The sequence below is a fragment of the Macaca mulatta genome, chromosome 1 (assembly GCF_049350105.2).
Source record: "Macaca mulatta isolate MMU2019108-1 chromosome 1, T2T-MMU8v2.0, whole genome shotgun sequence".
Classification (NCBI taxonomy): Eukaryota; Metazoa; Chordata; class Mammalia; order Primates; family Cercopithecidae; genus Macaca; species Macaca mulatta.
Genome location: NC_133406.1, coordinates 84,785,894 through 84,803,078, shown reverse-complemented (window position 1 = coordinate 84,803,078; position 17,185 = coordinate 84,785,894). Strand labels below are relative to the sequence as shown.

The 17,185-nt window shown below is 37.3% G+C and overlaps 1 protein-coding gene across 11 annotated transcripts in view; it reads left to right on the top strand.

The window, feature by feature from the left end:
* Positions 1 to 17,185, top strand: part of CDC42BPA (CDC42 binding protein kinase alpha) — a 328,744-nt gene that overhangs the window by 278,912 nt on the left and 32,647 nt on the right. For all 11 annotated transcript variants that reach the window (XM_028826295.2, XM_077938812.1, XM_077938809.1 and 8 more), the window contains 6 exons: positions 5,960 to 6,041; positions 7,872 to 8,088; positions 8,896 to 8,958; positions 10,435 to 11,028; positions 13,543 to 13,640; positions 16,397 to 16,481. In XM_028826295.2, the coding sequence (XP_028682128.1) occupies positions 5,960 to 6,041; positions 7,872 to 8,088; positions 8,896 to 8,958; positions 10,435 to 11,028; positions 13,543 to 13,640; positions 16,397 to 16,481 (1,139 nt within the window). The remainder of the gene's footprint in view (positions 1 to 5,959; positions 6,042 to 7,871; positions 8,089 to 8,895; positions 8,959 to 10,434; positions 11,029 to 13,542; positions 13,641 to 16,396; positions 16,482 to 17,185) is intronic.

Sequence of the window (17,185 nt, the reverse complement as noted above, 5' to 3'; positions counted from 1 at the left end):
AGACTGCCTGCCCAAATGGGTCCCTGACCCGAGTAGCCTAACTGGGAGACATTCCCCACCAGGGGCAGACCGACACCCCGCACCTCACACGGTGGAGTACACCCCTGAGAGGAAGCTTCCAAAGCAAGAATCAGACAGGTACACTCGCTGTTCAGCAATATTCTATCTTCAGCAGCCTCTGCTGCTGATACCCAGGCAAACAGGGTCTGGAGTGGACCTTAAGCAATCTCCAACAGACCTACAGCTGAGGGTCCTGACTGTTAGAAGGAAAACTAACAAACAGGAAGGACACCCAAAACAAAACTCCATCAGTACGTCACCATCATCAAAGACCAGAGGCAGATAAAACCACAAAAATAGGGAAAAAGCAGGGCAGAAAAGCTGGAAATTCAAAAAATAAGAGTGCATCTCCCCCTGCAAAGGAACGCAGCTCATCGCCAGCAACGGATCAAAGCTGGACGGAGAATGACTTTGACGAGATGAGAGAAGAAGGCTTCAGTCCATCAAACTTCTCAGAGCTAAAGGAGGAATTATGTACCCAGCGCAAAGAAACTAAAAATCTTGAAAAAAGAGTGGAAGAATTGATAACTAGAATAATTAATGCAGAGAAGGCCATAAACGAACTGACAGAGATGAAAACCATGACATGAGAAATACGTGACAAATGCACAAGCTTCAGTAACCAACTCGATCAGCTGGAAGAAAGAGTATCGGCGTTTGAGGATCAAATGAATGAAATGAAGCAAGAAGAGAAATCTAACGAAAAAAGAAGAAAAAGAAATGAACAAAGCCTGCAAGAAATATGGGATTATGTAAAAAGACCAAATCTACGTCTGATTGGGGTGCCTGAAAGTGAGGGGGAAAATGGAACCAAGTTGGAAAACACTCTTCAGGATATCATCCAGGAGAACTTCCCCAACCTAGTAGGGCCGGCCAACATTCAAATTCAGGAAATACAGAGAACGCCACAAAGATACTCCTCGAGAAGAGCAACTCCAAGACACGTAATTGCCAGATTCACCAAAGTTGAAATGAAGGAAAAAATGTTAAGGGCAGCCAGAGAGAAAGGTCGGGTTACCCACAAAGGGAAGCCCATCAGACTAACAGCAGATCTCTCAGCAGAAACTCTACAAGCCAGAAGAGAGTGGGGGCCAATATTCAACATTCTTAAAGAAAAGAATTTTAAACCCAGAATTTCATATCCAGCCAAACTAAGTTTCATAAGTAAAGGAGAAGTAAAATCCTTTACAGATAAGCAAATGCTTAGAGATTTTGTCACCACCAGGCCTGCCTTACAAGAGACCCTGAAGGAAGCACTAAACATGAAAAGGAACAACCGGTACCAGCCATTGCAAAAACATGCCAAAATGTAAAGACCATCGAGGCTAGGAAGAAACTGCATCAACTAACGAGCAAAATAACCAGTTAATATCATAATGGCAGGATCAAGTTCACACATAACAATATTAACTTTAAATGTAAATGGACTAAATGGTCCAATTAAAAGACACAGACTGGCAAACTGGATAGAGTCAAGACCCATCAGTTTGCTGTATTCAGGAGACCCATCTCACATGCACAGACATACAGGCTCAAAATAAAGGGATGGAGGAAGATCTACCAAGCAAATGGAGAACAAAAAAAAGCAGGGGTTGCAATACTATTCTCTATAAAACAGACTTTAAACCATCAAAGATCAAAAGAGACAAAGAAGGCCATTACATAATGGTAAAGGGATCAATTCAACAGGAAGAGCTAACTATCCTAAATATATATGCACCCAATACAGGAGCACCCGGATTCATAAAGCAAGTCCTTAGAGACTTACAAAGAGACTTAGACTCCATACAATAATAATGGGAGACTTCAACACCCCACTGTCAACATTAGACAGATCAACGAGACAGAAAGTTAACAAGGATATCCAGGAATTGAACTCATCTCTGCAGCAAGCAGACCTAATAGACATCTACAGAACTCTCCACCCCAAATCAACAGAATATACATTCTTCTCAGCACCACATCACACTTATTCCAAAATTGATCACATAGTTGGAAGTAAAGCACTCCTCAGCAAATGTACAAGAACAGAAATTATAACAAACTGTCTCTCAGACCACAGTGCAATCAAACTAGAACTCAGGACTAAGAAACTCAATCAAAACCACTCAACTACATGCAAACTGAATAACCTGCTCCTGAATGACTACTGGGTACATAACAAAATGAAGGCAGAAATAAAGATGTTCTTTGAAACCAATGAGAACAAAGATACAACATACCAGAATCTCTGGGACACATTTAAAGCAGTGTGTAGAGGGAAATTTATAGCACTAAATGCCCACAAGAGAAAGCAGGAAAGATCTAAAATTGACACTCTAACATCACAATTAAAAGAACTAGAGAAGCAAGAGCAAACACATTGAAAAGCTAGCAGAAGGCAAGAAATAACTAAGATCAGAGCAGAACTGAAGGAGATAGAGACACAAAAACCTTCCAAAAAATCAATGAATCCAGGAGTTGGTTTTTTGAAAAGATCAACAAAATTGATAGACTGCTAGCAAGACTAATAAAGAAGAAAAGAGAGAAGAATGAAATAGATGCAATAAAAAATGATAAAGGGGATATCACCACCGACCCCACAGAAATACAAACTACCATCAGAGAATACTATAAACACCTCTATGCAAATAAACTAGAAAATCTAGAAGAAATGGATAATTTCCTGGACACTTACACTCTCCCAAGACTAAATCAGGAAGAAGCTGAATTACTGAATAGACCAATAGCAGGCTCTGAAATTGAGGCAATAATTAATAGCCTACCAACCAAAAAAAGTCCAGGACCAGATGGATTCACAGCTGAATTCTACCAGAGGTACAAGGAGGAGCTGCTACGATTCCTTCTGAAACTATTCCAGTCAATAGAAAAAGAGGGAATCCTCCCTAACTCATTTTATGAGGCCAACATCATCCTGATACCAAGGCCTGGCAGAGACACAACAAAAAAAGAGAATTTTAGACCAATATTCCTGATGAACATCGTTGCAAAAATCCTCAATAAAATACTGGCAAACCGGATCCAGCAGCACATCAAAAAGCTTATCCACCATGATCAAGTGGGCTTCATCCCTGGGATGCAAGGCTGGTTCAACATACGCAAATCAATAAACGTAATCCAGCATATAAACAGAACCAAAGACAAAAACCACATGATTATCTCAATAGATGCAGAAAAGGCCTTTGACAAAATTCAACAGCCCTTCATGCTAAAAACTCTCAATAAATTCAGTATTGATGGAACGTATCTCAAAATAATAAGAGCTATTTATGACAAACCCACAGCCAATATCATACTGAATGGGCAAAAACTGGAAAAATTCCCTTTGAAAACTGGCACAAGACAGGGATGCCCTCTCTCACCACTCCTATTCAACATAGTGTTGGAAGTTCTGGCTAGGGCAATCGGGCAAGAGAAAGAAATCAAGGGTATTCAGTTAGGAAAAGAAGAAGTCAAATTGTCCCTGTTTGCAGATGACATGATTGTATATTTAGAAAACCCCATTGTCTCAGCCCAAAATCTCCTTAAGCTGATAAGCAACTTCAGCAAAGTCTCAGGATACAAAATTAATGTGCAGAAATCACAAGCATTCTTATACACCAGTAACAGACAAACAGAGAGCCAAATCATGAATGAGCTTCCATTCACAATTGCTTCAAAGTGAATGAAATACCTAGGAATCCAACTTACAAGGGATGTAAAGAACCTCTTCAAGGAGAACAACAAACCACTGCTCAGTGAAATAAAAGAGGACACAAACCAATGGAAGAACATACCATGCTCATGGATAGGAAGAATCAATATTGTGAAAATGGCCATACTGCCCAACGTAATTTATAGATTCAATGCCATCCCCATCAAGCTACCAATGACTTTCTTCACAGAATTAGAAAAAACTGCTTTAAAGTTCATATGGAACCAAAAAAGAGCCCACATTGCCAAGACAATCCTAAGTCAAAAGAACAAAGCTGGAGGCATCATGCTACCTGACTTCAAACTATACTACAAGGCTACAGTAACCAAAACAGCATGGTACTGGTACCAAAACAGAGATATAGACCAATGGAACAGAACAGAGCCCTCAGAAATAATACCACAAATCTACAGCCATCTGATCTTTGGCAAACCTCAGAAAAACAAGAAATGGGGAAAGGATTCCCTATTTAATAAATGGTGCTGGGAAAATTGGCTAGCCATAAGTAGAAAGCTGAAACTGGATCCTTTCCTTACTCCTTATACGAAAATGAATTCAAGACGGATTAGAGACTTAAATGTTAGACCTAATACCATAAAAACCCTAGAAGAAAACCTAGGTAATACCATTCAGGACATAGGCATGGGCAAGGACTTCATGTCTAAAACACCAAAAGCAACAGCAACAAAAGCCAAAATTGACAAATGGGATCTCATTAAACTAAAGAGCTTCTGCACAGCAAAAGAAACTACCATCAGAGTGAACAGGCAACCTACAGAATGGGAGAAAATTTTTGCAATCTACTCATCTGACAAAGGGCTAATATCCAGAACCTACAAAGAACTCAAACAAATTTACAAGAAAAAAACAACCCCATCAAAAAGTGGGCAAAGGATATGAGCAGACATTTCTCAAAAGAAGACATTCATACAGCCAACAAACACATGAAAAAATACGATCACTCGCTATCAGAGAAATGCAAATCAAAACCACAGTGAGATACCATCTCACAGACACAGTTAGAATGGCAATCATTAAAAAGTCAGGAAACAACAGGTGCTGGAGAGGATGTGGAGAAATAGGAACACTTTTACACTGTTGGTGGGATTGTAAACTAGTTCAACCATTATGGAAAACAGTATGGCGATTCCTCAAGGATCTAGAACTAGAAGTACCATATGACCCAGCCATCCCATTACTGGGTATATACCCAAAGGATTATAAATCATGCTGCTATAAAGACACATGCACATGTATGTTTACTGCAGCACTATTCACAATAGCAAAGACTTGGAATCAACCCAAATGTCCATCAGTGACAGACTGGATTAAGAAAATGTGGCACATATACACCATGGAATACTATGCAGCCAAAAAAAAGGATGAGTTTGTGTCCTTTGTAGGGACATGGATGCAGCTGGAAACCATCATTCTCAGCAAACTATCACAAGAACAGAAAACCAAACACCGCATGTTCTCACTCATAGGTGGGAACTGAACAATGAGATCACTTGGACTCGGAAACGGGAACATCACACACCGGGGCCTATCATGGAGAGGGGGGAGGGGGGAGGTATTGCATTGGGAGTTATACCTGATGTAAATGACGAGTTGATGGGTGCTGATGAGTTGATGGGTGCAGCACACCAACATGGCACAAGTATACATATGTAACAAACCTGCACGTTATGCATATGTACCCTAGAACTTTAAGTATAATAATAATAAAAAAAGAAAAAAAAAAGACTAAGGGAGTCATGGTACCAACAACAAAATTAGGGGAATCAGAAGATATTATTGTGGAGGAAATATGTTTTAGATGTTGAAGGAACAATGAAATGTAACATGAGCTGGGTTGAGGGCACTTAAGATTTATTATGGGAGGCAAGAGGGTCCATGGAGGCTCCAGAGACCTACCAGGGTTCAAATCCCAGTTCTACATGTATACTTAACTGGCCTTGTAACTGTGGGTAAGCCAGCAATGATTTCTAGCTCTTGTATAATATGCCACTAGGAAGTTATTCTTGATAAATTATTTGGGGCACTATTAATTACAATGGGGAAAATTAAATTTTTTAAAAAATTAAATTTGGGTGTTTGGTGCAGTTAAGCTTTGGGTATTGCTTCATATGTGTTATTTGGATACACACCCCAAACCACACACACATAGCCACATATACTTTTAATGCTTTGCTTTTCTTTCAGGGATGAAGAATTTTCTGTGAGTTCAGTGTTGGCTTCTGATGTTATCCATGCAAGTCGAAAAGATATACCCTGTATATTTAGGGTAAGTGTGTATACTATAATGTGATCACTGAATTATGTGTTTTTAATGAGTGTATTTTGCCTCCCTATATAAATCATAAATTCACTATAAGTAAAACTAAATCTTACATTCTTTTATATATTCCATGTCATCCAGTACTTGAGGGTATAGAAAATTGGTGCTAAATATTTAATTAGTGAAAGACCTGGAGAAAGCATCAATATATGGCTTATAAAATATGCTTCCTGGTAGATAATATTTTTTAGTTCCAATTCAGTTTTAAATAAATACTACCAGATGGAAAATGAGATAAGTGTGAGGTTTCTCAAGTTTTTTAAAAAAATAAAAATGTCTGTCTTTAAAAATTAAAAATACTTACTGCTTCGTACCAGCCATTCCAAAACTTAGTAGCTTAAACCGACAATGATTTATTATTTTTCACTATTCTGTGGACCAGCTGTACAGTTCTTGTGGTGTCAGCTAGTGTCACTCATGTGACTGCATTCAGCTCATTTGGGGCCAGAACATCTAATGACCTTGCTCTTACATCTGGGTGTTGGCTGTTAGCTGCGTGATCTCAGTTCTCCTCTTTGTGAACTCGCTCCATGTGGTCTGTGGTCATCAGGTAGGCTGGCTGAGCTCCCAGTGGCTGGCTTCTAAGAGAGCAAAAGAAACTACCAGGCCCTTTGAGGACTAGGCCCAAAACAGGTATAATAACCCTTCTGCATTCTGTTGGTCAAAGCAAGTCATGAGGTCAGCCCAGATTTAAGAGGAGGGGAGATAGACTCCACCTCTTGACGAGAAGAATGGAATTCCTTAGGAGGACTTGTTGGTAGCAATCTTTGGCGGCTATTGCCATGATGCAATCTTGAGTTGGTAAATTAAGACAAGAGAGATTAAAAAAAAAAAAAAAAAAAAAAAACTACTGCCTAGTAGTTATGCCTATCTCCCTATATTTCTCTGTGAACCTTGTATCTAAGGAAGGTCAGGCAAAGATTATACTTAGTCTCTTAGTTCCCAGACTGACAACTATTTATTTTCCTCCCAGCCACCAAGGGAGCCTACAGAGGCCCACTTACTGATAACTGAGTTGCGTAGTGTGATTTTATTGTCACTGCTACTTAATAAGGAATTCTTTACTTATCATAAGGAATTCATATAGGTAAAATTTAAAACTGCTCTGATAGTGTTGTTTGTATAATGATAAACCTTCATTTAAATACTAATTTAAATTATCAAGTCTTAACGATGATGTGAGTTATTGTTGTGAAGTAACAGCGAATATATTTCTGAGCACTTCTGACTTCTTAAAACAAGTTGCAAGTCAGTATGGTGTGGTGCTTAGTAGCATGGGCACAAGATCCCAGATTTCTACCTGTGTGTCCTTGGAGAAATGATTTAATTTCTTTGCATCACCATTTGTTTCATATATAATATAAGGATATAATGACAGTACATCCTATCTCATGACGATGTTAACAGAGTTAAATGAGTTAATACTTGTAATGTGCTTAGATCTACCCAGTGCTCAGTATTTACTCAATAAATGTCAGTTATTGTTGTTATATATGAGTGTATTTAATGCCTCTTTAGTGATAGTGGTTTGGCAATTTTATAGAAGGAAAATGAAAATGATACAAACATTTCAAATGATACCTGTCACCTTTGCTTTGTCATGTAATCTAGTGCTAAAGGTAGTTATTCTGATTAGGAATAGCTAAACTCCAGTAACGGTATCATTTAATGAATGCTTATTTTATTGGTGAGTGCTAAGCAAACTAACATAATCATGAAACTAGCATAAAGGGTGTCTGTTTTCTAATGTCATGATTATTGATTAAATTGTTCTAGGTCACAGCTTCCCAGCTCTCAGCATCTAATAACAAATGTTCAATCCTGATGCTAGCAGACAGTGAGAATGAGAAGAGTAAGTGGGTGGGAGTGCTGAGTGAATTGCACAAGATTTTGAAGAAAAACAAATTCAGAGACCGCTCAGTCTATGTTCCCAAAGAGGCTTATGACAGCACTCTACCCCTCATTAAAACAACCCAGGCAGCCGCAATCATAGGTATGAATTTATAACATTTATCATATTATTATAATTGTTTACTAATCTACTTGCGAACAGGGATTGGCTTTCATCTAGGAATCCCCAGTGTCCAACATACTATGCATCGTATCACAAATGCTCAGTACATGTTTATTGAATGAATGAGACCTATATCAGATCTTTGTTTTTCAGTAAGCGGGAGTATAAGTACACTTTCAAAGTGCCTTTTTTTCCTGAAAAAACAACAGTGGTAAACATTAGCCTACCAATCTATTTTCTGCTTGTGTGATTTAGAACAAGTTAGTTTCTTAGAGTTTAGTATATAAAATATAGATGATAATTACCTTGCTGAGGTTATTGGGAAGTTTAAATAAGATGGAATACATAACACAGAGTGCCCTGCATATTTGTTAATGGCAGTTTCTGTGTCTGTAGGTTTAAATTTTTGCTGTTTTCCTGTGTATGCATCTAACTCTTTTGTTACTTTCCATGAATACTGAAAAGTTTAATGAGTACGGTTCAAATGCCATTCACAATTTTTACCTCCCAAAACAAGAAGTGTAGAACAACTTAGGTTTTTCATTTTGTTTCGTTTATTAAACATTTACTTATTTTTGTAGGTATTGATATGGATTATTCTTTAATAATTATTCTATTTTAGAAGACATGAGAGATTTACCAGTATAATCTGAAAGAAATAGTGTAAACTGTTATTGTAATTTATTTTATTTCCATTTTTTTGCACCAAATGTTCTTAACATCTGGTTTATTAGCATTACATGGTTTTTTCCTAATAAAAATCTTTCATATTCATGTCTTACATAGATCATGAAAGAATTGCTTTGGGAAACGAAGAAGGGTTATTTGTTGTACATGTCACCAAAGATGGTAAGAGAAAACTTTTTTTTTGAGTAATTTTCAATCATGTGTTAAAAAAAATTTTAACTCGGCCGGGCGCGGTGGCTCAAGCCTGTAATCCCAGCACTTTGGGAGGCCGAGACGGGCGGATCACGAGGTCAGGAGATCGAGACCATCCTGGCTAACACGGTGAAATCCCATCTCTACTAAAAAATACAAAAAACTAGCTGGGCGAAGTGGCGGGCGCCTGTGGTCCCAGCTACTCGGGAGGCTGAGGCAGGAGAATGGCGTAAACCCGGGAGGCGGAGCTTGCAGTGAGCTGAGATCCGGCCACTGCACTCCAGCCTGGGCGACAGAGCCAGACTCAGTCTCAAAAAAAAAAAAAAAAAAAATTTTAACTCTAGATTCTAAATTCTACAAAGAGCAGGATTTGCTCTTATTTATCCTGTGACTAAAATTTTCCAGACCTAATTTGATATGTTTATAAATTAAAAGATTATTTTTAAATTTCTGTAGTCCCCCTGAGGTTTAAAACTTCAAATGTGTGTTGTCTTTCTTATATCATTTTATTTAACAGTTCTGTATGAACTCAGATTGCATTTCTTTTTTGTTTTATACGGAGTTTCGCTTTTGCTGCCTAGGCTGGAGTGCAGTGGCGTGATCTTGGCTCACTGCAACCTCCACCTCCCAGGTTCAAGTGATTCTCCTGCCTCAGCCTCCCAGTAGCTAGGATTACAGACATGCACCACCATGCCCGGCCCGGCTAAGTTTGTATTTTCAGTGGAAACGAGGTTTCTCCATGTCGGCCAGGTTGGTCTCGAACTCCCAACCTCAGGTGATCCAATCACCCACCTTGGCCTCCCAAACTGCTGGGATTACAGGCATGAGCCACCGCACCCAGCCCAGATTGCATTTCTAAAGATGGAACATGAAAAAAAAATAAACAACTTGATTTTCATATTGTTCTGTTAGTATCAAAAGAGACAACAGCTATTAAAATGTGTTTGTTTGGAGGTTTTTCTTCTAGGGAAAAACTAAATGCTGGGTGAAATAAAGAGAAACCAATATAACTTGGTATTTATAAATATAATATTCTAAGTTTTATCTTTATATCAACTTAGATCATGGGAAAACAGTGCATTTAAGACAATGCATTGTTACCCATATAAAAACTTCTGAAAAGTGAGTTCTCTGTTTTTAAAAACGGGAATCCCATGGTGATGTTCCCTAGAATTTAGTGCCAGTAAAAAAGTTTTCCTTGAGGATTTGGCATACTTTTACACAAGAATCCTTTGGGGTTTGCCTTGGCTGCCAGAAATCTTAGGACTCAATCCGTACTATAGGTGAGTTAAATTATCTTATGATGGGTTTGATTATCTTTTTTTCCTGTGACTTCTGATCTCTTATTCTTCCGTGTGTGCATCTGTAAGTTGACTTACATCCTTTTGAGTATAATTGGGATATGATGAATCGATAAAATTTTGATTTATTATTCTTTGTGTTTAGAAATTATTCGAGTTGGTGATAATAAGAAGATTCATCAGATTGAACTCATTCCAAATGATCAGCTTGTTGCTGTGATCTCAGGACGAAATCGTCATGTACGACTTTTTCCTCTGTCAGCACTGGATGGGCGAGAGACCGATTTTTACAAGCTGGCAGAAACTAAAGGGTGTCAAACCATAACTTCTGGAAAGGTGCGCCATGGAGCTCTCACATGCCTGTGTGTGGCTATGAAAAGGCAGGTCCTCTGTTATGAACTATTTCAGAGCAAGACTCGTCACAGAAAATTTAAGGAAATTCAAGTCCCATATAATGTCCAGTGGATGGCAATCTTCAGTGAACAACTCTGTGTGGGATTCCAGTCAGGATTTCTAAGATACCCTTTGAATGGAGAAGGAAGTCCATACAGTATGCTCCATTCAAATGACCATACACTATCATTTATTGCACATCAACCAATGGATGCTATCTGCGCAGTTGAGATCTCCAGTAAAGAATATCTGCTGTGTTTTAACAGCATTGGGATATATACTGACTGCCAGGGCCGAAGATCTAGACAACAGGAATTGATGTGGCCAGCAAATCCTTCCTCTTGTTGTAAGTTTCTCTTTCTTATGACTGTCTTACATTTATGTCTCTTTCCTTCCTTTTCCCTTCCACTTCATCTCCCAAGTGTTGTCATTGTTAATAACAGTTTTTTCAAAAAGTCATTTTTAATGCTTTTCCTCAGTATTGATTATGTTGTTGATGTAAAAACCATACGTAATTAGGCCAGGGCAAACAGGGCCAGCATTAGCATGCATGTGATTTAAACAAAACATCTTTCTGTGGAATATTTCACTAAGATGGATTTTTTACCCCATGTCGTATTTTGAAATAACCCTAAATTGTTATCTAATGGTCCCCCAAAATATGGTGCTTATAAGCATCAGTGTCTCACAGAACTTATTCTGGAGAAGTAGTTACCAAGTGAATTATTTAATCAGGTATGTAAAGGTATAATATAGCATCTATAAGAGGTGTTTTTCAGTTTTCCATTTTTATCTAGATGGGTAGATATTTATAATTGCTTATTTTACCCCTTCAAGAAATATGAAGATGTAATTATTGAATACTTTTTTTTTTTTTTTTTTTTGAGAGAGAGAGATGGAGTCTTCCTCTGTCATACAGGTTAGAGTACAGTGGTATCATCATAACCCACTGCAGCCTCCAACTCCTGGGCTGAAGCAATCCTCCTACTTTAGCCTCCCGAGTAGCTGGGACAACAGGTGCACACCACCATGCCCAGCTTGTTTTTACTTTTTGTTTTTGTAGAGATGATCTCAGTTGTTCAGGCTGGTCTCGATTTCTTGTCCTCAAGCAGTCCTCCCAACTTGGCCTCCCAAAGCACTGAGATTATAGGCTTGACTCACCACACCCAGCCTTATTGAATACTTTTAATTATGGAATACTTTGGTTATTGAATATTCCAATCATTATTGAATATGTGCCATTGAATATGAGTTACAGCAATGAGTAAAATAGATAACAGTCTTACCCCCACAGAGCATGGGTGCAGTGGAAAAGATTCGTGATAAAGCAAGTAGTTGCAGTAGAATGTAAGTGCTATGATAGCAGAAGTAGAGAGTTCTATAGAACCACATAGGAGAAGTATTTCATCCATACTGTTTTGTTTTTAATGAAAAATACTTGAGCATGTTAAAATGCTGAAGGGAAAAAAAACCCCAGGGAACTATGTGGAACAGTTGTCTATATGGGAAATAGAGTAAGACCGCCAAGAAGACCAGAGAGGACAAAATTCAGAAGACAGGTGCATGAATTACTTGGGGAAAGGAGGAGTAAAACCTCTTCATTTGTAACAAGATAGGAGGAGGAGTTATGGGTATGGGTCTAGTCAAGGTTAGAGGTTCATTGCAAGAAAGTTTGGCAGGACAATCCATGCTTATTACAGAAAAATCAGAAAGTCTGCATAAACAGGACAAAAGAAAAATACGTCTAGTTCTACCCATCCAGACTTATTTTTTCCCCACCCTCCATCCTGGGATGAAAGGTTTAACTATTTTTTCTTGTTATTGTTGTTGTTTTTGTCTTTCCAACTTTTCAACTGCAGATCTTGGGAATTAACTATTTTTAATATTTCTTCTGAAAAATACAGTCTTAGGTGGGCACAGTGGCTTACACCTGTAATCCTAGCACTTCAGGAGACTGAGGCAGGAGGATTGCTTGGGGCCAGAAGTTCTAAGCCAACCTGGGCAACATAGCGAGAACCTGTGTCTATAAAAAATTTTCTTTAATTAGCCAGGTGTAGTGGTTGCATGCCTGTTGTCCCAACTACCCAGGAGGCCGAGGTGGGAGGATCACTTGAGCTATGATCATGCCACTTTTCTCCAGCCTAGGCAACACAATGAGACCTTATCTCTAAAAACACAAACCCACACACACTCTCACACTCTCTTTCTTATCAATAGAATAAATGCTGTTTTGTAACTGAGTCAGGTAATAATTATGATTATTCTAATGTAGAGTCAGAGTTGGAATGTCTGACTTTTTTGTATAGCTCTGCCAATAATTCCCTTTGTAACCTTAGTTTAAGTAAACCACTGAATCTTTCTTTGCTTGTGTTGATATTCATTTGTTGATATTCATTCTTTCAACAAGTATATATTGAGCATCTACCCTATTCATGTAACTATGCTACAGTGCTTTATTATACTTTCTTAACAGGGACTAGAACACTTACCTGGAGATTTCTCTACTTTCTAAGTTTGATTCACTGTCAATAACTTAACTACTTTTAGGAATCAAATACTTTAAATATAATGAAATTCCTTTATAGAACTCATGTTGGGCAGGGAAATAGTATACCCCTGGTGCTTACAAAATCCGTCTATATTATAATGGCTATATAATCTGACATTGGTGTGCCAGTTCTTCATTTACGATATAAGTTCTATTTGCTTCAAAAATATTTTGATTTGGCTACTATATGATAGCCACATAGGATTTGGGTGGGATTCCACTCTACAGTTATTTAGTGTAGACCTTTCAAAATATTTGGGGTTTAATAGTTAAAAGTAATCCACAAGCTGCCCCCTCCTTCTCTTCTCCCAGGTTACAATGCACCATATCTCTCGGTGTACAGTGAAAATGCAGTTGATATCTTTGATGTGAACTCCATGGAATGGATTCAGACTCTTCCTCTCAAAAAGGTAATTTAACATTAAAATGTTGGCTAAGCCAACTGAGTATAAGTGAAAACACTAAATTACTACATAGTAATTTTTTTTTATTAACTCAACATTTTGTGGCATGTGTAATTGGCAGTTTGAGACTTAGCTAAGAGTGAGAAAATAGAAACAGAAATAAAGTTGGTTAATTTCCTTAGGCCTAGCTAAAACCATACTAATTTTACTATATTTGGTTTATGAAAAGTATGATTACTATTATTATGAACAACTAGAATATATCCTACAACCTAAAATAAAATGTCAGTGTTATCTTCCACTTTTGGATTAAGGAGCTCTGAGAGACTACACGATTATTATGAATTATAACTGTTATTCACCCAGTGTTTAATCTTGTGAGGACAGATTTAACAGGCTAGAAAAGTGGTTAAACTTAGAACCAAAACTGTTTAAGTGTCTCATAATTGAAAAATAAAGATTTCATATATTCCTAATAAAATGTAATATTTTTCTTAATTTATAATCCTATGTTTCCATAACACAGAGAATTTTTACAAGTATAGAACTGCTAGTTTGCAAAAATGAAGAGCAATAGTTTCATGTAGATAGATGTGATATATATATAGCATGTATGATTAGTTGGGGGACAGGGTTTAGAGAATACGTGAAAGTCGCTGAGATGATATTTCAAAATTAGCTCCCATTTAAAATCATAATGGCATTTTAAAAAGCTCTTGTAAATACTGCCAGATTATCTGAAGCAACTAAAATATACTCTAGTTTGTAAATTTGGACTGGTCATTATTACTTTTCTGTGGGGTTTTTTTGTTGTTTTTTGTTTTGTTTTGTTTTTGTTTTTGTTTTTGAGACAGGGTCTCGCTGTGTCATCCAACCTGGAGTGCAGTGACATGATTTCGGCTCACTGCAGCCTCCGCCTCCTGGGTTCAAGCGATTCTCCCACCTCTGCCTCCCGAATAGCTGGGACTACAGGTGTACACCACCATGCCCTGCTGATTTTTGTGTTTTTAGTAGAGACAGGGTTTCACCGTGTTGGCCAGGCTGGCCTCGAACCTCTGACCTCAAGTGATCCGCCTGCCTCTGACTCCCAAAGTGCTGGGATTACAGGCGGGAGCCACTGCACCCAGCCCTATTTGATTTTTATCATGTAATTTTTGCAATATATGTGAAAGAATAAATATATGGCCTTTGTGAGGGATAATAATAAACTGATCACTCATGAACCTACCTCCTAACCTGAGAATCAGAACATCACTCATATAACTGCAAACTGCATCATGTGCTTATCATTCCTTTGCTTTTCTTAAAATACAGAATTTTTGCATATTTAAGTATCCATAAATAATATATCTTTCAGTTTTGCTTGGTTTTGAGTTTTATTAAAATGTTATAATATATAGTCATTTTCTATCTTGCTTTCTTCACTCATCCACCAAGTCTCATTCATTCATGTTGTTACATATACTGTAGTTTATTGCTTTTCAGTACTATAAAATATTCTGTTGCGTGAACTTATCTGTTCCCTGATGGGTAGACATTGAATTATTTACTAGCTTTTTGCAATTGTGATGTTGCTGCATATGTTTTTTGGAATAGTTTTCAGGAGTTTCAGTCCTATACCTAGGAGCAGAATCAATGGGACATAGGGAGTTCAGTTATTCAGCTTTATGAGATAGTGTCATATTATTTTCCAAAGTAATTATACCAACCAGTACTCCCATCAACAGCGTAAAGGAATTCTTATCCACATACTAGTACTTTCCATTGTCAGGATTCATAGGTTTTGTAAATGGTTACAAAGTAGTATTTCGTTGAAGTTTCAATTTGCATGTCCCTAACTAACTGTGTAGTTGAAAGTCTTTTGTATGTTTATTCATCATTCATATTTCCTCTTCCATGAAATGCCTGGTCATGCTTTTTGCTCATTTTGCTATTGGATTGGCCACATTTTTCCTATTTATTAGAATTCTTTATACATTGTGGATACTGGCTAATAATGGATATGTAAATCTTTTTCTTCTTTGTGACCTATTCATTCATTTGTATTTGGCTGAACAGAAGTTACTGATTTTAATGTAGTTAAATGTATCTTTCTTTTCCTTTATGTTTGTCTTTTTTCTCCTGTTTAAGAAACTCTTTCCTACCTTAAAGTCATAATATACATTCTATTTTCCTCCAAACATTTTACCTTTTTTTTAATCTTTTTTAAATTTATGTACCCAACCTCCAAACATTGTAAAGCTCAGCCTATTACATTTCTGTTTTTAATCCAATTGGAATTGATGCTTTTGTGTATGGTGTGAAGTAGAGATTTTATTTTATTGGTTCCATATAACCAGTTGTTCAATCACTATTTATTGACAGTCCCTCCTTTCCCCAGTGATCTACCCTTCCATCTCCATCATATCTATGCATTTAGTTTTTGATAGTAAGAATTCATAAATCAGCCATGTTGATATCTTCTTAGTATAACTGGTCATTAATGGCTTTAAAATGTCTAAGGTTTAAATGTACTTCTACTTATTTGTTCATTTGCCTAGGATAGCCTTCCTTTAAAATGTTATCATTGTAAGTTTGTTTGTTCAAATTAGATAGTATTATACCTTTCCAGTCAGAATTATTGTTGATTTTTCTGAGAGGGCTGTATTTTGAAGTAGATAAGCAAGAAGTCTTAATAAGGTGTACTTTATAAGCAGGACGTACGTTTTATAATTTAGTTTTTAAAGGTTTTGTCAAAATACTAATTTTGTTTTTTATTTTAGGTTCGACCCTTAAACAATGAAGGATCATTAAATCTTTTAGGGCTGGAGACCATTAGATTAATATATTTCAAAAATAAGATGGCAGGTAAGAAAATATATATATTCATAGGGATAGCTTCATTGGAAATATTATTTCTAAGCTACCTGCCCAAGGTCACATTAATAGTAAGTGCCAGAGTCCAGATTTCAACACAGGTGTATCTTACTCCAAGTCTATGATGTTGGCCAGTCACATTCTTAATATATTAGAATAAATTACTAAGCAAAAAGTCATTCTGTTCAAGCTCGTGTAAGTATTTGATTCTAATGTACCTTGTTATTTTTCTGTGGAGTACCTGGGTAAGTAGAGAAAGTGTAGCTGATTATATCTTCTGTATTTTCAATATTGTAGAACCTAACCAAAATTTGTAACATTAAAATTATAAACACTCATCTAGAGTTGAGGAATATGTCTTCAGGAACATATCGCCTGCCAGTGTACAGGGCCTAGCACTTCGGAAGTGGTGATGTCAGCATAGGAAGAAGCAGGAAAGAGAGGAGAGTCACGGGAGTGCCTGGAACCAGGAGAGGGAATGGAGACCCAGAGTGTTACAGACAGGAGGGGAGGATATTTGGTCAGTGACCAAAATATTGAGGTGAGACTGTCACACATGTTATTACATACCACACATAAAATGCCAGGGAGACTGCTCACATAGAATTAAATGTTGTTTGCCTGTCAGGGTGTCCAAACAGTTAAAGTCTCAGTTTTAACAAATATTATTATAGTACCCTCTTCTACATAATAAA